Consider the following 22,800-nt stretch of genomic DNA (forward strand, 5'->3'; position numbering starts at 1 on the left):
AAAGACAGGTCATTCATATTCATGATTTTTATTATCGCGCTCTTTTCCCAGGAAATCCTCATCCAAGTCCCAAGACTCTTTTAGGAAAATCCTGCCAAGCCATCGTAGTGGGGAGGAGGGGGGGGGGGGGACGTTGCTGCTGTGTGCAATCCCGATTGAGTAATTTGCAGGGATTTTTTCAGCATTGGGATGTATGGCGAAGAGCAGTTGCATTGAGTGCTCTCTTAGCTTTGGGAGGACACCGAAGAACCCGGAGGGAACCCACGCAGAAAATTCGGGAGAACATACAAACTCCACATACAAAAAGGCACCCAAGTCGGGAATCGAACACAGGCCCCTTTCATTGCTGTGAGGCGTGAGTGTCACCCCACTGCGCTACCCTGCCACAAATAGAGGTGAGAAATGGGAGAGACTGGAAATAAAGTAGAAGAAACAGGCTGAGAGAGAGAGAGAAAGAGCGAGTGAGAGAAAGAAAGGAGCCGCCGTGAAGAGGCCGGGCGTGGATCTGTGGGGACGGGAAGACGGGGCGGAGACCGAGACGCTCACCTCTGCGATGGCGTCGGCGAGGCTGGGGTTGCACATGACGAGCCAGCGCCGCGGAGTGATCCCGTTCGTTTTGTTCTGGAACTTGTCCGGCTCCATCTCGTAGAAATCCTTAAATCTGGACATTTTCAACACCACCGGCCATACGAGTATGAACGCGTTGACTTTTTTTCTTTTACCAGAGAAGAATCGTCGAGTCTCTAGACCACACGCGAGCTTGTGTGTATGTGCGTGTGGTGTAGGAGGCAGGATGACAAGTTGGAGGCAGTCGCCCTCCAGCAACGGTTAAGGGTGGAGGAGCGACGCTCGCAACAACGAGCAGAGCACTGGGCGGCTAACGAAGCATCCAGTTGGTACAGTGGACAGCGCAGGCGGTGCATCAGCCAGGCACCTCATTGAGTTAACCCACAGCACCTGGGTCTGTCTCATCACCTGCCACAGCGAGCCTTGCGACACTTCCATGCGAAAGCGTCGCGAGTGCACCTGGCCTGGCACAAGCGCGGTGGCGAAGTCTCCGGCGCTCAGCGGCGGCCGCTGCCGTCGTCGTCGCGCGAGCGAGCGGGCGAGCGTGCGACGCTCACATGGACTGCTTTATGATGTCGGAGTGGATGCGAGCGACGCCGTTGACGGCGTGCGAGCCCACGATGCACAGGTGCGCCATGTTGACGCGCTTCTCGCCGCTCTCCTCGATGAGCGACATGCGGCCCATGCGCTCCATGTCGCCAGGGTAGAGCGCGCACACCCTCTGCGGCCACGTCGGGGAGACACGGGGAGGGTGGGGGACACGGGCGGACGCGTCGGTAATGGGGACGCGTGCGCACGGGGACACGGGACGCGAGGACGCGGGAACACGGGGACACGGGGGACACGGGGGACACGGGGATACACAGAGACATCAGGACGTGGGCACACGGGGGCCATCACGACATGCAGACATGGATGCACAGGGATACGGGACACGGGGAGAGGCGGATATGAGATTACATGGGAACACGGGAGACATGAAGATACGAGGACACGATAATAGGAGGATGCAGGGATGCAGAGTCTTCGGGATACAGACAGTGGCATACACAGTCACAGACACACGGGGGCGATGGTGACTCGGGGTCACTGGGGGACAGAGGAACACGAAGCGGGAGTCGCTTTCAAGACGGGTGTTGGCGGCTCCGAGCGCAGTACCTCCAGGTGCTTCATGTTGATCTCATAGATGATTTCGAGATGCCGCGGCAGGAGGTTCTCCATGAGATGGACGGGCCAGCGCTCGAGCGCCTCGGGAAGCACCGTGTGGTTGGTGTACGCGCACGTGCGCACCGTGATGTCCCACGCCTGCTAGGGCGCACACCGCGAAGGTGGCAATAACATTTTTTTTTTTTAAACACGTAGGGCCCATTGAGCTGTATAGCCGTTTTTCAGAAGCGACCTGGCTACAAATGATAGCTAAATTAAGTGGCTTATCGCGTGGACATTTAAAAGCAGCCAAATAGTCTAAATGAATGGTGATGATAAATGTGGAGGGAAAAACCGGAGGACCCGGAGAAAATTCCACGCGTCCATGGGGAAAACTCAAAATGTACAGGCGTCAGGGTCTGGATCGAACCCACGACCTCCTGCATACATCTCTCCACCGTGGCACTAACAACAACCGCCATTCACCACTAGGTGGCGGGGACTTCACCACGGTGCTTGTGCCAGGCTACGTCCACTTTAATGCCACGATAAGGCCACGTGAAGTGTGTGCTCAGGACGGGTGCGGGGGGCTGGTAACCCCTCCACCCTCAACCTAAGGACCACTACGTGGGAAAAAAAAATCTAACCTTGGCACCCCACACACACACACTCACAGGCTCGCACACACGCGCATGATTGGCATTTGGGCGTGGGCCTCGGTGGATTACAGGTCAGAGCCCTGAGCAGGCACCGCTGAGATGCTGGGTTAGAACCTGAGGCGAGCACTGCCCCGCGATTAGAAAAATAAAAACCCTCGACACATCTGTCAAGAGTGCTGCCTTGAAGAGAAAAGTGTATACGAGGCAGCGCTATTGACGAATGTGTTGAGTAATGGTTGTTATTCGTGCTCGGTGCACCGCTGATAACGCAGCACCACCAAATAATTTGAGGTCACTTTGAAGGGATTCTCAGCATCCCGAGTTTAACTGTTTGCGATTGGACGGAATCGATCACGTGCAGCTACATTTTTACTTAAAACTCATTCACTGCGTCCCGAGCGTTTCGATTCGCCAAATATATAAACTAGGTTCGTTTACATGTGGTCAGTTAATGGTGTCAGCTCGGTCACCCAATGACTCCACAAACAAACAAGAAAATAACTCCAGAGGGCAGCACCTTCCCACCCACCATGCTACACAGCACCGTTGGTAGCGTGACATTCAAACTGATACATTCTCAAAAGGCAGGAGTTTAGTCAAATCAGGTTACAGAACCAATATCGATACGAAGGTCATGGTTGACTGTGCAGTCACTGGTGACTGGGCTGACACCATAAAATTCACTCCACTTGGCTTAAATCACAAACGGCTACCGAGATTTTAACCCAGGTTCTCGGCTGTCCCTTTAAACTACGGACGACGAATACTCAAGATTATTCAATAGGTGGTGTTTGGCCAGTGGCCGAGACAAATAACCAGAGTGGTAGCTGCAGGAGAGGTGCTTGAGACGACATCTGCTTGTCAGCAGGCACTTTGCGGATTGTTACAGTGATGGGCCTGGGCAAGGCCAACATCAAGCAGTGGATCGATCATGGCTGATGATGACTATGATGGCGGGTAGCTGATACAGACTCATGATGATGGATGTTTGTTTCACGGGCAAACGAGTGTTGGTGTTGGCGAGGGCGACCGTGGGCGAAATAGAAATGCGGGGTGGGGGGGCCTCCTCGCCTTATCCCAGTCCAGCTTCTCCACATCCAAAAACACTCGCATCAACTCCGGGATGACCAGCGACGGGTGCGTGTCGTTCAGCTGGATGGCGACCTGCGGTACACGTGGAAACATTTTTCGGCGAGAGTCAGAACACGGTCGAGTCTCGATCGTCCGGGTTGGTGAATCACGCACACACATTCGCGATATTCCCTCCCTACCTGTGGGTGTCGAGGTCACCATCTCCTGGCTTATGGTCAAGGTATGATAAGGAGCAGAGCAAGTTGATTAATTTCCATCTGTACAAGGATTGAGAGTCGCTCCCCCACGCTCGCATGCGTTTTCTCCGGGTGCTCCGGTTTCCCTCCACATCTATAAACACCGATTCGTGGGGTTGGCCAAACAACCCAGGGCTCCAACGCCAACCACGCTACATAGACTCACAGAGGCCCGTAGACTTTCACAGGCTAACATAGAACCTAAAGACTAACATCTGACCCATAGACTGACATCGGACCTAGTGGCTTAACGATCGAGTGTACAGACGGTTGAAACTGCACTGGGTGCTCATCGGCCAGAAGGTGTTAGAGGCGCCAGGCTATGAAGAGTCAGGGGGGTCATATCAGACAGGGGGGGCCCATGTCATTCCTTGTACCAGGCCCCTAGCCAACGACGCTCCGGCCACTGTGATGCACGCAGCAAGGTTCCGACGCGATGATGCAGCTGCGTCCTGTAGGTCTAGCCATCGAACAAATAACGGTCACCGCATCGCGCGGCGCTTTCGGACGCACTTCTGCGTCCGTCTGGAACGCTCTTCCTTCCGATATTAGGAAGCCACTGGGAGCGATGCACTGTTAAATCATCGTCTAGATTGAAAACTAATTCCGTGGACAACCACTTCGTGCGTTTAATTTGTCGTCCTTCCCCCGCAGCTCTGATTAGCGCCGTTTTCTTTACGTATGGTGCGAAATAAGTTTAACAGACAAACACACAATGTGTGTATGGTTCAAATGGGGTTGAAGAGCACAGGGCCCTTCCTCTGCATGCAATGCAAAGTCGCAAGTTCAGCACGCGGTGGGGGGTGGGGGGGGGGGGTGTGGGGGTCAGGCCACGCAGTGGCGATTGCCTTGTCTGGGAAGGCGTCGAACGTCGTCCTGGTTCCGGATTTGCACGCCTTGTAGCGGCGGATGATGTCCTGTAGCGTCGCTGCCACCACAAAGTACTCCTGCTTCAGCCGCAGCTCCTTGCCCTCGAAGAACTGCGGTCGGGGGAAGATAAAAAAATGGAGCGATTTTAAATCAACGCTTTTGTCCCTTTACCGTTAAGGCTTTCACAAGCAATGGACTTGCGATCCAGAGTGCCACCACGAATTGGTCGCCTCTGCCAGGCGGCGTGGCACTTGAAACAATGGGGAGCGAGGTTCTGAAAATCCCTCCTCCCCCCAGCGTCTCTATCCAACCGCCAGCAGAGGTAAAACGGGTCGGGGCACGGTTGGTCGATTGAGCGGCAGGTCCACGTGCGGTTGGGGTAAATTGTGGGACACACCAACCTCTTCAGAGACGTTTGGCCAGCGTGAAAGAGTCGTAGGTCAGCCGCCTTCATTTGAGCGGGAAATCACTTTGACTTTTAAATTTGACCTCTATTATTATTGTAATTTTGAGATGTTGCAATACAATTCAATTTACGTGTTTATAGCGGCATCTAGATGCAACCGTATATCCAGATGCTTCAGAGTGGGGGGGGGGGCGGGACGAAATGTGCTCTACGTCACGTAAACACAAATGGGGGGGGGGGTCTTAAGTGTTGACTCCAACAAGAGCAGCAGCAGCAGCAGCGTCTCAACCACACAGACATCAGGAGCAGAAGCCGAGAAACGAAACTAAACTGATAAAACTACTTTTTTTATTTAACCAGTTAAGGCGGCCCGCTCTAAGCGGTGTTTTTTTCTTTTCAGAAGCGATCTGGCCACAAATGACAGCTCAACAAAGTGGATTATCACGTGGAAATGTATAGCAGCCATGTACTCTAAACGCACATTTCTAAATGTGGAGAGTACACCCGGAGGACCCAGAGAAAATTCCACGCGACCACGGGAAAAGACGCACGCAAATTCTAAATATACTGCAGCAGGCGCCAGGGTCGGGATCGAACCCACGACCTCCTGCATACCAGGCGAGGTAGTTAACATCTCCTAGCCACCATGATTATGATGAGAGAGAGAGACACGCAAATTCTAAATATACTGCAGCAGGCGCCAGGGTCGGGATCGAACCCACGACCTCCTGCATACCAGGCGAGGGCGATAACATCTCGCCACTTGCAGCACCCCTGGAGAAGGAGCGGCCTCTCACGAAGGTTGACACCGTGGGCCTCTGCGAGGAGGCCTCCATACGTACGTTGTCGTTGGGGTAGAGCACGCGGGAGATGTTCTCAGCGAGATTACGGTCGAGCACGGCCTGGATGTAGTCCCCGACGTTGACTGCGGTGCGGCGAGAGAAACGAGAGGGCAGCAGGCAGCTCGGTCGGTCAGTTTGTGTTTAGTTTGTGTTTAGTTTGTGTTTAGTTTGTGTTTAGTTTGGTTGTCCTTCCCTCCCCACCCCGCACCTCCGATTTATGCACGGTTGGCTACGTACGGTGCGAAAGAAACTCAGCATACATACATTTCTGGGAAAGGCACAATGGGTACGCTGGACAACGCGGCCGGTATGATTTGAAGTGACGGGCGGGCGCGCACTCGCAGAGCTGGGCAGCACGTTCGTGTAAAAATCACAAAACAAATTGAAAATAGCTTTGCACCTGCTCCACAGCTTCCGGGGCACTTTATTTGGCATAGTGAGTGCAATGATTATGTTCCAAACCATAATTAAAAAGCCCGAGTGAAGTAGTCAACTTTTTTGTTTTTCTTTTAATTACAAGAAGTGTGGGGGCCTAATTGAGAATTAGTGAACGGGACTTTTGGTCTTTCTTGACAACAGAGTTGTGGAACAGCTTACCTAGAAATACTATTAAGAGAGTAGTCTCAATCATGGTATGAATTTATTTTATTTATTCTATCCTTTGTTTCTGAACATCGTATTTGGGTTTGCAATCACTTCCTCTGGTGCCTCAAGTACTCTATGGGAGGTGTGGTATAGAAACCGTATGTATGTTGTATGTGTGTAAAACTTCTTTCGCACCGTACGTAGCCAACCGTGCTTATCGGAGGTGCGGGGGAAAGACGACAAACTAAACACTAAATTACTATTAACAAATGGGGGGGGGGGGGAAAGAAAGGTTGGGGGGGGAAGGAGAGTTCTATTTCACAGTTAGACAAGCATCGCTACGCTTGTCTTGAGCATATGTACCGAGGCGGTGTGTTCCAAACTGTTGGGCATCAGTTTAGAACTTTTTTTCACGACAATAAAAAAAGACAAGCTTATCTTAGTGATTATATTTTTTGCGACTTACAGCCATCACCAAGTGATGCCATTTCTGCGTCAAGTACGGCAGTTACACCGCAGTACAAAAAAATATATATATCGCTAAACTGCCCTTGAAAATAAGTTGAAAAAAATGTTTCGTTATTAAATCTTTCATGAAATGCTTGTTAGGTAAACACAAGACACATACAGCTGAGATGTGCATTTGCAAGAGGTGTTTCATTTATGGGCCGTGTGTTCTTTTGAATCCGTGGCGTGAATATGCAAAAGAGAACAGACGTCTCAGAATCATATTTTTGTAGTGGCATTCATCTTGCAGCAGATTGTTTCTGGCTAAAGTCGACGGTGATGAATTTTATGTTGTAACATACTTTCGTTGGCAAAGCAAATTATAATTATCAAATCATAATCATCATTGTCGTTATCTTCCAGCAGTCAGAAAAATTAATACCACCTGGTGAAAAGTCAATAGTTACTCTATGGAGAGACCAGTCCCAGCCATAAAAATGTGGAATTTCCACCACTTCCTCTGGAACAGAAACAGGGGTAAGCACCAGCGCAGCGTTCACTTGAGCACGGGAAAACTCTGACTTTTAAATAAATCTTGCGTGTGACATTTGCCGTTAAATATTGAAATCCGGCCACAACCAAGGAGGGCCCTTTGGTGAAAGTGCCAGGGCTCATTTGTATTCCGAATTTGTATTCCAAATGAGCCAAAAATCACCGCTGAAAAGGCCAGATGATTCAAGGAGTTGTCAGGTCTAAGGGCTGGACAGACGGAATATTTGCCCATCACCAGGCTGGTGATCATTCCACTAAAGATGTCCTGCAGTCAGTGCCCTTGGCAGGAAGGACATTTAGGCGTAACTTGCTGATCCCGTTGCCCGACTAAGCAGCCTCTTCCAAGTGACCAATGCGATTACGGTAATTCAATTTGCCACCGAATAAAAAGCATCCAATCAAAATATCTCCGCTGCAAGAAGACATCGGGAAAGACTACGCCGTCACGTCACGGCTATCTAACTTACAAGTATCAACCCTAATCCTATTGTCAATCCACTGCTTGATGAGGGCCTCCCCACGCCGTGTGGGCCGTGGTGATTATCTCAGCACGCTTCACCACTCTGGCGAGCGCTGGTTGCCAAAGGTGGTACCTAGCACCCATAATCCTGAGCTCACGCTCCGACGCCAAAACGGGCAGGGAGCACAGATGCAGGACCAAAAACATATCGCACAACGATGGACTTTGTTTGTGCCGACTCTGCTGCCCACAACGTAACGGCTACGGATAGAGAGCAGAAGCCTGACACACCACGCGGCTAAACGTCGACGTAAACAAGTTTAATAGCTCCAATAAGGGGCAGGGCAGTGGAGCAAGAGGTAATGCGGAACGACCCTTGTTGACCTCCGACCCGCGCCAAACCCTGCAACATACCGGACAGAAGCCAATCACTGCCTCTGATGCTGACCCGGGCCCCATCACTTTTTACCCCCCGGCCCCCCGATCCAACCGCACCAATGACCCCTCGTCCCCCCCCACCCCCATCCCCCGCCCCCCGACGACCTCCGACCTTTAGCGGTGCCTCGCTTCTATTTCCCGGCAAAATTACAGCCAGTGACAAGTTTATCCCTTGGCCTTGTCAATCGTCCTTGCGGAACAAAACTGCGAGCCTTGGGAGATAAAAAAAATGAAAGGTTAATCGGCTCTTGTGCTGCTTTGTCCGGCTCGCCGTCAGAAATGGCACCCTGTGCTGCATTTTTAATACCCCTGCTATTGGTATCGCACGTTTATTTTATTTTTTATTTGTGAACTTTGCTTGGCTGCAGCACTGCTTAGGTAATTGCTGCACACGATGCGATGAATAAATGAAAATATTTAGCCGCTCCATTCCCTAATGCTTGCCGGGACTGGAGGCTGTCCTTCCAGGGCCAAACTGCCGCAGGGCATTCATCTACGTGTGCCTTATTTTGAAGTTACCGCACAAAAAAATAATCGCATTTAATTAATTCGATAATAATTTATATATTACGGTCTAGTACCCAATAAACCAAAATGTTCCCAATCGCATCAGATCTCGCAAGCCAAGCAAGGTTTGACCCACACGACTCCAGCGACGGATTGACAAAAAGGGGACTGTGTACACACGCATGAAGAATTCCCGTGCAGCTTTGGATGGCAACGCAAAATCCACATCGAGTATCGTTTTCGCTTACAGCTATTGCGTCGGAGATGTTTTTATTTGCTTCTATTTTGGGCTCAATGGAACAAACTGTTGCGGGGCGTTTTTAGCAATCTGGAGGCATTTAAGGCCTTATTACATTTCCTGCTGGTAATGGGATCGCAGCAGATTCGACGCAAGTCAATGGGGAAATGTGTGCACGACGCGGAGCGGCAACGCGTGGGGAGGAAGAGGAGGCGGGGGTGGGAGCGGGCTTGGGGATCCTTGATATCAACAACGTTGTGCAAACATTGCATCACGGCAAAGCAAAGCGGGGTTGCTTGTGCGGGAGAATTGTGATGATGGGCCGTGGAAGGTGGATGAGCATGGGGCAGCGGGGCAAGGAGAGAGGGGAATTTGTTGAGTAGAAGAAAATGTGCAGGGGATCACAAGGGGAGTGATATGACTGGGAAAATGAATTCAGAAGAAAGGGAGAGCAGACATCCAAGCAGACAAGCAGGGCAGGCAAGGCAGGCATGATGAATGGACAGACGGAGAAATTGACATATGGATGGACGGAGACACAGACAGGCAGGCCAATATGCAGATAGATTGACAAATGGAGAGACAGAGAGACTGACAAATCAACAGACAAGCAAGCAGGCAGACAGACAGAAACAGGAAGGCAGACAGGACAGAGGGATTTGTAAACAGATCAACAGGAAGGCAGGCAGGACTGATGAATGGACAGAGAGACAGGCAGATAGGCAGCCAGAAGCAAAGATAATGACAAATATAGAGTCAGACGAGCATGGATGGATGGCAGGCAGATGGGCAAGGAAGCGGGGCAGAGCTGTCAGGCCCAGCTGGAGGGTGGCAGACGGAAGAGAAGCACAAAAACAGGCAGAAATGTGAAGAAAAAAAGTTGAGGCGCTGCGAGACAAAGGAAGTGGCGGTGATTACAAAAGAGACAACGGTGGGAGAGAGAGAGAGAACAAAAGAAGGGGATTAACAGGGACAGACCGACGGAGAGAGGGAAGGAAGAATAAATAAGAATATCGGAAGATAAAGAAGTGTGTCACCGGAAAAGCTGAAGAGAATGGAACTCACGGTGTTGAGTGACGATGCATCGATTCAAAAACGGATTCCTGCGCTCACGACCCGTGCATCTTATCTGTATGCCAGCTACAGCGGTGTGGCAAGGGTGATTTTGCGAACTGCGCGATGAACCTGGCAGCCTGGATTCGATTCCCAACCACGGCCAAAATCAGAGGCCGATGCCCAAACTGGTCCGGGGGCTCCCCATTAAGCCGCCCGCACTGACGATAATGGGGAAGTATGGTCAAACAATTCCCATTATCCACCTGGCGTAGGTAGAGGTGGCCATCAAAGCAGAAGGCTGACAAAAATGTGATTAATGTTGGATGTGCCTGTAGCTTCGTTTGTGAATGTGTTCTGTGATCGAACTGGATGTTTATCTGCCAGAGGCGATTTGAGCCGCAGGGATTTACATTTTTAGTTTTCATTTACCGTTGATTTATGTTTGGGCAATGCGTTCGGCTCCTCGTGTGGTGCACCGTTTTTGTTTTCGTCCCGTTTGCCGTTTTCTGTTTACTTCATTGCTGCATGTTATTGTTTGTTTTTCCTGTTGTTATTTTGTAAACCAGAGCCATCTTGGCCTCTTAAGTTCTCACCTGGTGAAGAAAAATGTAAATGTAACATTACATTACTCTGTACAGCGTATTGAGATGTGGTTGCATCTAGACACTACGGAGATCCAAATAGTTAATTATTATTTTATATGCTACATGTAATCGCTTTACATAATCCCTGCCACTGCTAGAGATGATCTATTCACTGCAATGGTAATAAAACAAGACTCAATTATTTAACTGAATCATGTACGCTTCAGACATTTTGGTGAATCCGCCAGGCCATGTGGATCATGGCAGTTATCCGACCATACTTCACCACGCTGGTCAATGCGAGTTGGTGAAGGTGGGGGAGCATGGACATTGGATCATCGAAGCCACAGCACAACAATGGATTGATTTTTCTGCATTGCCCTCCGAGTCAAATCGTGACCGTGAAAGAGATCGCAAGGGGGCGGAGGGAGGGAGGGGCAATCAATTGATGCCTAGAAAGCACAGGTGGTGTGACAATGCGGCACGGAAAGAAACGAGAACAGGAAGACGGTGTGTCCGAGCGAGCGAGTGGGTGGGTGGGTGGAGGAGGTGACAGCGTCCCACTCACAGTCCTGCAGGTTGAAGTCGTTGGGAGCTCGCGACGACCACAGGCGCATGGTGTTTACCGTGTTGTTGCCGTAGCCCGGCACCGGTGTGTCATAGGGCATGGCAAGGACGACCTGCGGGGGGGGGGCGGGCGGGTAAGGTGGGAGGTTGGAAATCAATGAGACTGACGGACGACCGTATGGATGGATGGGTGGATCGACAAACGGATTGGCGGACGGAAGGACGGGCAAACATGAAAAGGGAAATGAATAAAGAGGATTCATATACGCACTCGTGCGCACGCACGTCCACGCACACACACACACACGGCATTCCCACTAAACTACTGTCGACGATGACCATTTCCATTGATGTATCGAATCGATATCTGCTATACGATTGCAAAATTAAACAAACTTGTGCAGTTGCTCTTCATACACAGAGCAAAAGGACGAGTTCACTCACGTGAACAAAGATTGAACGACTCACATCAGATAGAGGACCAGAGTTTACGAGAGAATACGGAATGCATCGCGGAGGACTGGACAACAACAACGTTGACTGCCATTGTCGTTGGGCTTCTCACAAACTTTGTTTGTCGGGTTTCAATTCATCAGAAAAATACTTCATTGGAAGCAGGCCCTGCACGGGTTCCAGGAAAATACCTTTTTAAAACCATTATTTACCTTCCTTTTTTTCCCTCGACCCATGACTGACTGCCTCTGCTCTCTCTCTGTGTAAAAATACTTCTCGAGATGCAGTGGCATTTAGGCACTGTATAACTCCAAATAGCATTACAACGGATCATTAAACTATTTTTATTTTACCAGGTAAGGCCCACAAATGACAGCTCAACGAAGTGGCGTATCATGTGGAGATTTATAGCAGCCAAATACTCTAAAGACAGGTTTCTATATGTAAGGGGGAAAAACCGGAGGACCCGGAGAAAAATCCACACGACCACGGGGACAAGCAAACCTCAAATATTCAGGCATCGGGGTCAAGAACGAACCCACAACCTCCTGTATACCAGGCGAGGTAGTTAACATCTTGCCATCTTGCAACCAAGAGGGTCCTGCCAAGTTAACGCAGCAAAATTGGGCGATGATGGCTATGTGTACTCTAATCTCAATTGAGTAAAATGGAGGTGCGATTATTACATTTTTTGGAAAACTCGGACCGTGAAGCCTGCAACGCAATAGCCTATACTTGCAAATGACATTCATTGGATATTTAGCATCCACTGTGAAGCAGACGGCACTGGAAATTATTACGGTTATTTAACTTTCAGTTTAACACGTCGTAGGCTTTTGCGACCAATATTATTCATAATAGAGGTTTTGGGTTAGATCGCGTCAGTATAAATGCCCAATTACATCCAGCATCATCGAGCAAATCGCCCGATGATGCTGGATGTAATTACCAGCGAAATATGGCATTCAAATTGTAAATATTGACGATTTACTCTCCAGCACACCGGTGGGCTGAAGTAGTAACTAATTGGCGCGTTGTTTACGTGACAAACCTTACTGGCTGTGTTGGGTGGTGGAGGGGCACGGCAAAAAATCTTCATTATTAACAATCAGTTTTAACCAGGGCAGCCTGCCGGATTCGAACCGGCAAACGCGTTGCCGCTGCGCCGCGTCACGTGCCGACTTGTTTGCGTGCCTCTTCCTGCTATTGCGGAAGCACAACTCAGCGGAAACGCCGCAAGTTACCGTGCGAGTGGGTGAGAAATCTGCACGCGCGTTGAACTGAAAGTGGGCCTTCGTGGATTTCTGGGCACATGAGGAAGCATGCTGGCGTCAGTCGGCGGGCGAAGAATACGCATCCAAATTACGTGTTTTTAGTTTAAATATTGGTAACTGTTACGGGAATTAAATACGTCCACCAAGGAGATGGAGCAATGAACTCCGCGAGACGTGGCAGCGGCCTTCGAGAGGCCTCATCCAGCAGTGGATTGACCATGCCGGGTGATAATGACGAAGAATGCACGGCCCTGGTCAGTGGGGGGATAGGCTAGGAGCATGGTACAGAATAACAGGGTTGACAACGCGGCACTGCAGCAACCTAAAACACCAGCTTTTTTTGTTTGTCTAATGCACGGTGGTCACCCGTTCAAGGACGAACTCGGCTTAACCACGCTTAAGCTTCCAAGATCTGTTGAGCATGGGCTCATTTCGGTTGATTTGGTCATCCGTGATGCACACCGTATACGCATTTACAATTACCAAATATAAATAAGGCGCAAGCAGATCCACCATCCACGTGGCCTCCTTCTAGATTTGAAGTTTTCGTGACTGCAATGATCCATACTCTTTGGTTCTTTCGGTAATGTCACGTAGGTAAGAAATTAAGTCAATCAAATCACGACGTTTCGGAGGCAACACAAGCTTCCGTCATCAGTAATTTTGCTGATGACGGAAGCTTGTGTCGCCTCCGAAACGTCGTGATTTGATTAACTTTATTTTTTACCTACGTGACTTTACCGAAAGAACCAAAGAGTGTGGTCTCCTTCTCCCTAGGATTGTCTCTCGTATTACAAACACCCAAACAAACCTGCATCTACTCTATTTCCTCCCCCATCATGCAAACATCCCATGGCATTGAGCAGCCTCTTGAGCATGCAGCCACACTATAAATCCAAAATTGTAACTGTCCTTCACATTTTGTGGGAGAAAATTGCCAATTACACCGAGCATTTGATAATGACTGCTGCGGCTTCCGGACACTATTCTACAATAATAATACTAGGAAAGCCTCACTCAAGCGTTTCCACTGAGTAGTAGAGAGAAATAGCTTGGCTTATTCAAATCAAAGTCAGTTGTCGACCATTTTTCAATACCGATTGTGTTGCTTTTTTTTCGGAGCCACCACCGGCATTGTATATAAGTGATTAATGCTTTGTTTTACAGGAGAACATTGGTTATAACTGTCTTTGATTGGATGGAATCCATCATGCGCAGCTTACATTGCGTTCAAAAGCGTTCAACTGCGTGAGAAATGCACGTTTTTTGTACAAAATTCGCAATGTAATTGACAATTTTCTTCACACAGCACAGTTAAAATTTGGATTTATAGAGCATCTGCATTCAACCCCATCTCAAGGTGCTGCACAAAAAAACACAGCGAGTCAAGTGCATCGCAGGGACCGAGTAGGGGTCCACTGCACGTATGTCCTGGACAAGGCCGAGCGGTAGCGCATTTGACGCCTGTTACGGAGGCTCGCGCTTTGAACCCTGCAGGCTGCCCCTGGTTGTTACTCTGATGTGGTATTAACCATAAAATACTAAGTGCAATCGGCTTCACTGAGTATGTTAAAGATCCTCGGACTTCATTCGAAAAGAGCACGCCGTTGTGTACCGGTGTCACAGTCGAAATGAGCCGAATTTGGAGAATTACTCACAAAATGACTTAATTGGGAAAGGCATGGCAATTTCCGCTCCCGACTGGCAGATTAATGCACAGGCCGGTGCCGAATCATCTTGTGCTGCACAGGGACAGCTGCCACTGGGGTGGGGGGTCCGCTTCAAGGTGCTTTGAGTTGCTGAGACATGCAAGTGCCATATATAAATGCAAATATAATTTTTTGGAAGCAACATACTGTATGTCAGCCTGACAGATGTTCCAAAATATGTTGATGCAAAAAAGGAAAGCATTTATTCTAAGAAAAACAATAATTTGAAACCGACACAAAAAATTATTTAACGGGACGTTTGGTTAATTCCATTAATGAGTGCAATTGGCCAAACATTATGGCACCGAATGGCCAAACAGGGCTTTTGTGAGAATGGTCACGGCAGCTTTGGCCCCGTGATCGAATCAAGCGATAAAAGAGCCCTTGCCCGTGACATCTCATTACACATCCTTTAACATGAACGCTGCTGGCCACGTGCAAAATTCATGTTGGGTTTATCAAGTCGAAATGAACGCCCAGGGGTGAGCGTCCGTCACTATGAATGGAATTACTTTATATGGTGTGCCCAAAAAGGTAAAAGGTGCAGCCCCATAAAATTCATTGCTCATGCCACTTGGGAAGAGGTGGGAGCACCCACACTTTACCTCACCATGCGCGTGACCTACTGATTGTCTCCGCTGCGGTGTTTAACCGATTTATACCGTTGGGTGGACGGAGGTGGCGGCGGTGGTGGTGGAGTGGCGGGGGCGAATTTAAGAAACTTGCTCCAATGTTTCAGAACTGCCTTGCCAGCGGTTGTGTAGCTTCCACAACCCGCAGGTCACACACAAGCCATCACTGCCACATTACGGATTCCTGTACAATCGGTGTGCAATAATTCACATCTGTCACCAGGGATTCGGTGACAAGGCACAGTTCAAGGGTCACGATTGATTAAGGAAGTCATTCCTTTTATTATTTTTTTCCTACTTTTGCTGTCTCATTTCTGTTAATTCTCACGTGCTATGTCTGGTTGGTACAGCTTTGCTTGACTATATTAGCCTATATGGCTAATTGTAACATTGACGTATCAATCAAGCTGATATAATTGATTCTAGCATGTATGGCGAGCGAAACGATCAATCTAAATCAAGGAATCAATGCACTATTGCATGTCTACATACATCAGTTGTAAATTATTCTTAATAGTTACAGTTCATGGGTACAACAGAGCATTGACTGTTTTATCAATAATTCAGTAACTTAGTTCGTCCGATTTCCATTTGAGTAAAACTAGATTTTCATTGGACAAACCTTATTGTATCTACACGAGCTATTTCTCTGTATTTCCACGGTTTTGGCCAAGAAATGATAAAACACTAATAATTCTGCAGCCCTTTTTCAATCGACTGCTGGAATAAAAGCCTCACCACACTGTCAGCCCTGGTGGTCACTTGACCATACCTCACCTTGCTTGTCCAACGCAGACTGGCAAAGTGTGCAGCCCGGAGACCGGTTCAGATATCACTCACTGCTGATGTTCGCGGCGGCCCGGGAATCGAAGTCAAGGTCAATGGGTCACCTCCCAGTGCACAAACCTGTGCCACTGCTCTTTCCCGCCCCCCCCCCCCCCCCCAGAGTCAGATGCCATTATTCCCAAATTGCCACAAAACGTTCCAATTGAAGCGGACGGTAAAAATCTAAACGGGTCGCGAGAAAAAAAAGGGGATTAAGGCAACTCTTGGCAGAGACAGTAAATTGCACCCCCCCTCGTGAATCACACGCACACATGGCACCCACGCAGGCTGTCACCTGCGGCTGCGGCGGCTGTTACGACACGCAGCGGTGGCGCTAAGCAAACGCCAAGGGTCCCCAAGATAGTCCAAGGGGATCCCGGAGTTGTGAGAAATAAAAAAATAAATAACAGGGGTGCACCATCAGATATCAGCTCGAACTCAGACCCTTATGGAGAGAAAAAAAAACCAGCTCATCGTTTAAATAACGCCATCAACAATATTTGTCGTTAGCAATTCATTATTTCACCTAGCTGTGATGTAATTAAGCTATGTAGCTCGTCCGTCATATAATGTTCGTCGTACCCCAATGCCCTCCTTCAACGGAGCACTCGCTACCTTGCTGTAAACCTCGGGTAGCTATCCAGCATAGGGGGCAGCGGCGAATATCAGCGACGATTATCTGAACCGGTCCTGGGCCTCCCCTCGGCAGACTCGGCCTCAAATGACGCACTCAACTCTTATTCCTGCTCAGGACCCCCAGTAGGCCAGCACTGGGGGGCGGCCAGTTTGGCACGTGGAAGACGCAGTAATCCCTCACGACGCGTCACGCAAGCCCTGCTCCCAGCGGGAGACCAGACGAGCATGCATCCATCACCGCCGCGCCCTGCTGCTCGTTAGCTTGTGGATGCACGTGCACGCACACGTGTCTGTGTGCGTGTCTTTGTGTTGTTTGTGTGTGTGGGGAGCGGGATCGCAAGGGTTGGCGCGCTGCGCTGCGAACCCGGTGACCCGAGTTTCATTCCTGCTCACGACTAATAACAGTGGCGAATAATTGAATGGGCTGTGTGCCTCTCCAAGGTCAACTCGGCCTTCAATGCGTACCCAGTGCAGTGTGTAAACATCAGCACTGGGCAGACAAAGGTGGCCGGGCATGGTGACCACCCACACCCCCTCTTGTACCACGCTGGCCTTCATAGTTGCTCACTCACAGGACTTGCCCCAACTGTCTGTTAAGGCTACATGGGGGATCTTTGCTTGTATATCTGAGTGTGTAATGCGACGATGACAAAGCTCCCCGTACAGCCACACAGGCTAATGGGGCAAGTGCTGTTAGCAAGCACCTATGAAAGCCAGCACCAGGCGGTGCCATAGCCAACACCATTCTCACCGCCTTTGTCCGCCCAGTGTTGGTGTTTACGCACTCATTTAAAGCTGAATCGACTTAGGGGAGACCCATAACTAGTTCAGATACTGACCACGGACGCGAGCTGTAAGCTGGAATCGAACTCAGGTGCCTGGATTCGTGAGTGCGGCAGCTATAAGAGGGACCTTTGTCTTCGTATGTGTATACCCATCTCGCGTCCGCATACAAGGAGCTTTTCAAACCCGACACAGAGTCGGCCAAATACATGAGCGGTGGCCATGACAGCAGTGCCACGTGGTTATTAAATCAAGGAGCAAACTCGGTTTCGTTTTCTCCAGACTGACGCGCGCATCTTCACGCGTCACCTCTAACATCGCGGCGTTTTGCATCTCGCAACTTGACTGGACAATTGATATGCGCGAGGTTACGTGGCTAAGTGTGCGTCTGTGCAGGTCAGCTGCAAGGTGAGGTGAGGGGCCACTTATATTGATGAGTTGTTACGGGGCCCTGGCTGTCTCAGCGGACTGGAGGCGAGTCGGCTGGTGGGTCATGAGCATGCACAAGAGGTTGAAGTCCAAAGCGTCCTCTAGGGAAACCCCCCCCCCAGAAATTCAAGATCAAGTTGTCATCGTGGCCAAAGCCGCCGATGCCACCACCACTGCACCCCCTGCTACCAACGCTCTCTAGCCTCCGCCAGTTGCCGCAGCTGCTGCACAGGAGCCACACAAACTTCCAAGATTTTCCCTGAAAGGATCTCACCCACCGTCGGCTCTCAAGCCTTCCCCCTCTTTGCTCCACAGGGACTCCTAGAGACCACTCCAATGCCTGTTATTGGCAATCGGCTATCGTCCGATCCCACACACGTCCTACCCAGCATAACCTTTTTGTTGTTGTTGCTTACCCAAGCATATCTACAACACCCACCTGCCATGGTCTTTTCTGGACCACTGCATGCCTTATCCTGCCTCGCCACACAATTCGTATAATCCATCTCAGACATCTGGGCAGCCATGCAGAGGGGGCTTTGGATGTTTTCTCCTGCTACTCTTAGGATCTTCGATAAGTCTCTTTAGCTCGGTTGTTGGAGCCTTTGGAAATTTACACCTCAAAATTGTAAGAGTCTTCAACGTGGTCTGATGTGACGCAGGCTACTTGCAGCGACGCAACACGTTTAAATGAACTGGTTCTGAATTAATCTCTTTTGCTTCAAGTTGTGTTCTTAAACTTCGATTCTCATTTGCACGAGTGAGCTGGGTTTCCAATATGACAAAACATAAACAAATAATATAAAGTATATTCTTGGTTCTTTCGGTAAAGTCACGTCGAAGGGAAATAATAAAACAATAAAAATAAAACAATAAAATTCTCACGACGTTTCGATTGCAACACAAGCAATCATCATCAGGTGTGAAAACCACAGCAAGAATTTTTTTCGATTGGTTATGTTGCAATCGGAACGTCGTGAGAATTTTATTGTTTTATTTTTATCCTTTTATTATTTCCCTCCTACGGGACTTTACCGAAAGAACCAAGAATATGAATCCCTGCAGTCACGAAAGCTTTAAATCGAAAAAGTATAGCAATTAAGTGAATAGAGATCACACAAAAACAAGTGCATTACACGAGAAATCGAAAATATAGCAGAAACGTCAAATCAACGTCAAATGAAAGCTAAATATTAAATTCCCTGCGTCGCAAATTGGCTTGGGCAGATTTACCTCCGCAGAAAAAAATACAAACACTTTAGCTACAGAAACATTAAACATGATAGGTCGTCTATGTTACTGTGTATTTGGAGTGTGAGTGTCTCTCTCCCTGTGGTCGTGTGGATTTTTTTCCCAGGTCCTCCAGTTTTTCCCCTCCACTTTCAGAATCAACGTGCGCTTAGATTATTTGGCTGCTATTTAATTTCTACATGAGCCATTTCGTTGAGCTATCATTTGCGGTCAGGTAACTTCTAAGAGCTATACAGCTCAGTGGGCCCAACCTACAAACATTTTTATTTTTTGGTGTCAAAGCGGGAGAGTCTCTTCTGTTTTGCTCCTGTCTCTCCAGGGGGATTATCTAAATGACGAAATGATAGATACCGCACAAGCAATAGATTTGAATTTCTGCGACATACGGAGCTTCCGTTTGATATGAACCCTCTATCCACGCGACAATGTGCGCATGAAGATGGTAAGGATACTGCGCACATAAAATTACATATGGAAAGGTAAAGGTGGAGCCCTAAACCTCTTGCTCACCCCACTGATGGTGGTCGGGCCACCGCGAGAGGCGGCTCTGAGAGAGCCCCTCTTGAGGTTAGTTGGCCTACTCTTCCATGATGGCCCGACATCTTTGAAAAAGTGCGAGTAGCCACACTTTAACATAGCAAACTTCAGTGTGGCATATCCATTTTGGCTATTATATACATAGTACTACCTGCAGCAGAACATTTTAAATGGGCTATGGATTTTTGTTTTTTTAATGGGCCTCTAGAAATTAACTCTACAGATACCTAGGATATTCTTTAACATCTAAAACACCCTACCAGTTCTTCAAAAAGTAATGCCAGGCTCCGAGACGCCTCTGATTACAATTCACCTAACACCTCTCACGGTTTTTTTTACCTCCCAGCAATATTATAATTGGGCTAGTGGTCCTCGGTGTTGTATCGCGGGAAAGTGGGAGATAGTGTCTTATAATATAATCCACAGAATACGGTAATGAACAAGGTTATTTTCATAATGATTATGAATTCCATCCACATTCGATTCCCGGCCATGGCTAACATAAGTGGCGAGTGATATTCAACCGATCTGAGTGCCGCCCTCCTTCACTAATCTACTCGGACCAGCGTGGTGGTGAAGTATGGTCAAACAACTTCCATGACAGACACAGCTTGGGAAGGCCCTCATCCAGCAGCGGATTCATTGTGGCTGATGATGATGCCAATTGGTGTCTTGCCTGAGATTAATCATTTATCATCCAGAACTCTTTACAGGAGAGCCAACGCTCTGTCACCTGATGCTGGGAAGTGGCCACAGCAGATAATGTCACTGCACTATTTCTGGAGTCACTTCAAAAGGCCTCTTTCACCCAACACTAGACACGGTTCATTCATTCACCATGAACAGGTAATTACACGCCAATCAAACTCATATCTTCAAACCTACAAAGTATAAAATTCCCAATTTTAATTGAAAAACATAATTTAATGCGAGAGTCTTTGTGCAGTCATAGGCGATGAGGGTGAGACCAGGTGATGATAGTGAAGACAAACCTGGGATAATTGCACAAATTAAAAAAAACTCACTGTCGTCATTAAAATCTTGGCCTTAAAGGGAAAATAAATCATTGGTGACGTATCAGGCAATGGGCATTCTTTTCATAGCGAGCATAGAAAGGTCAGAGAGATGGAATGGATGAGTTAAAGACCGCACTTTATACCATGGGGCCTGATAAGAATTGTAATTTAAAACATGTTTATTGATGAACGGTTATTATAAATTGGCACGTGAATGGTTGCCTATTAGTAGCTACTGCATTACAGCTAAACCCTTAAAAAAAACCAAAATACTGCAGGTGGCTAAAAAAACGGATTTGTATGCAAGGATCCCAATCAATGGTGTTCGCTTCAAATCTATCGCAATGTGTGTGCATACATACATACATCTATGTGTGTGTGCACGTGTGTGTAGTGGGGAGCGATAGTGTAGCGGTTAGCGCGCTGCGCTATGAACCTGGCGACCCGGGTTCGATTCCCGCTCACGGCCAACACCAGTGACGATTATCTGAACCGGTCCCGGGCCTCCCCTAGGTCGACTCAGCCTCAAATGAGTACCTGGTGCGGTGTGTAAACATTGCCACTAGGGAGACAAAGGCGGTCGGGCGTGGTGCTGGCCACCCACCCCCTCGTGTACCGTTCCGGCCTTCATAGGTGCTCGCTAACAGCACTTGCCCCTACAGTCTGTTAAGGCTATATGGGGGATCTTTGTTTATCTTTGTTGTAGTGGTGGCGCAGCGTTTAATGCGCCGCACGACAAACCCGACGACCCGAGTTCGATTCCCGCTCACGATCATTAACAAGTGGCAAATATTTGAACTGGTCCTGGGCTTCGCCTCGATCGAGTCAGCCTCAAATGAGAAAATTAGGTGCGATATGTGAAGATCGCTATTAGGGAGGCAAAGGTGACCAGGCGTGGTGCTGACCACCGAGCCCCTCGTGTGCAATGCCGGCCTTCATACCTGCTCACAAAGAGCACTTACCCCAACAGTCCGTTTAGGCTATATGGTAGATCTTTGTTTTGTCTTCGTATGTATGTGTAGTGGTCGGCTTGACGCGGACAACTTTCTTGTTTTCTCCGACACCACTTTTATTACAACTCTTCACATTACGTCTGTGACTCCGTCATTCCGCTTAGCCGCAGCTTGCTCGCCGCGCTCCGCCTGTCTCGCTCACTCTGCTTCCTCCCCTATCCCTCACCGTCCCTCTGCGTCGTCCCTGTCTCTCTTCGTCGCTCGCTGTCTCTGTTTCTCTCCGTCGCTCGCTGTCTCTGTCTCTCGCTGTGTCTCCGTCTCTCTCCCGCTGTCTCTGTCTCTCCCTGTCCCACGCTGTATCTCTCTTTCTCTCTCTCCCGCTGTCTCTGTCTCTCTCCGTATCTGTCTCACGCTGTATTCCTGTCTCTCTCCCGCTGTTTCTGTCTCTCTCTGTCTCTTTCTCACGCTGTATCTCCGTCTCTCTCCCGCTGTCTCTGTCTCTCTCTATCCCACGTTGTATCTCTCTCTCTCTCCCGCTGTCTCTGTCTCTCGCTGTATCTCTCTCTCCCGTTGTCTCTGTCCCTCTCTGTCTCTGTCTCACGCTGTATCTCTGTCTCTCTCTGCTTGTCTCTGCTTCTCTCTGCTTCTCTCTGTCTCTCTCTGCTTGTCTCGGCTGTCTGTGTCTCTCTCTGCTTCTCTCTGCTTGTCCCTGCTTGTCTCTGTCTCTCTCTGCTTGTCTCTGCTCTACTGCTAGCCTGTTCTGTCTCCTATATCTTCGCTCCGGTTCTCCCCCACCTGCTTCGTTCCAGTCCCAGCGACAACTCAACTCGTTCTTCCCATCTCCAGAATATATCCTCGTTCTCATTACCAACCAATTAATTAGGCCCTGCACCTGTTACTTGCCCCCCTCTATCCCCAGACATTCAGGCGCCACTCCGCCCTTGACAACAACCCCAGCCAATCACAGCCGTGCATCGCTCTCCAATTGGCCCGTCATTACCGCACAGTTTACCGCCGCCACACCTGGCCGGCCCGACGTAACCCCACTGT

At 49.0% G+C, this 22,800-nt stretch overlaps 1 protein-coding gene across 5 annotated transcripts in view; it reads right to left on the reverse strand.

Annotated features, from left to right (window-relative positions):
* PYGL (glycogen phosphorylase L) overlaps window positions 1-22,800 on the reverse strand; it is a 51,381-nt gene that overhangs the window by 11,034 nt on the left and 17,547 nt on the right. For all 5 annotated transcript variants that reach the window (XM_032964925.2, XM_032964926.2, XM_032964928.2 and 2 more), the window contains 7 exons: window positions 11,254-11,365; window positions 5,819-5,901; window positions 4,549-4,680; window positions 3,444-3,536; window positions 1,726-1,872; window positions 1,125-1,288; window positions 547-661 (listed from right to left, as the gene is read on the reverse strand). In XM_032964925.2, the coding sequence (XP_032820816.2) occupies window positions 547-661; window positions 1,125-1,288; window positions 1,726-1,872; window positions 3,444-3,536; window positions 4,549-4,680; window positions 5,819-5,901; window positions 11,254-11,365 (846 nt within the window). The remainder of the gene's footprint in view (window positions 1-546; window positions 662-1,124; window positions 1,289-1,725; window positions 1,873-3,443; window positions 3,537-4,548; window positions 4,681-5,818; window positions 5,902-11,253; window positions 11,366-22,800) is intronic.

The sequence above is a fragment of the Petromyzon marinus genome, chromosome 33, assembly GCF_048934315.1.
Source record: "Petromyzon marinus isolate PM22_M1 ecotype Great Lakes invasive population chromosome 33, UKy_Petmar_22M1.pri1.0, whole genome shotgun sequence".
NCBI classification, from domain to species: domain Eukaryota; kingdom Metazoa; phylum Chordata; class Hyperoartia; order Petromyzontiformes; family Petromyzontidae; genus Petromyzon; species Petromyzon marinus.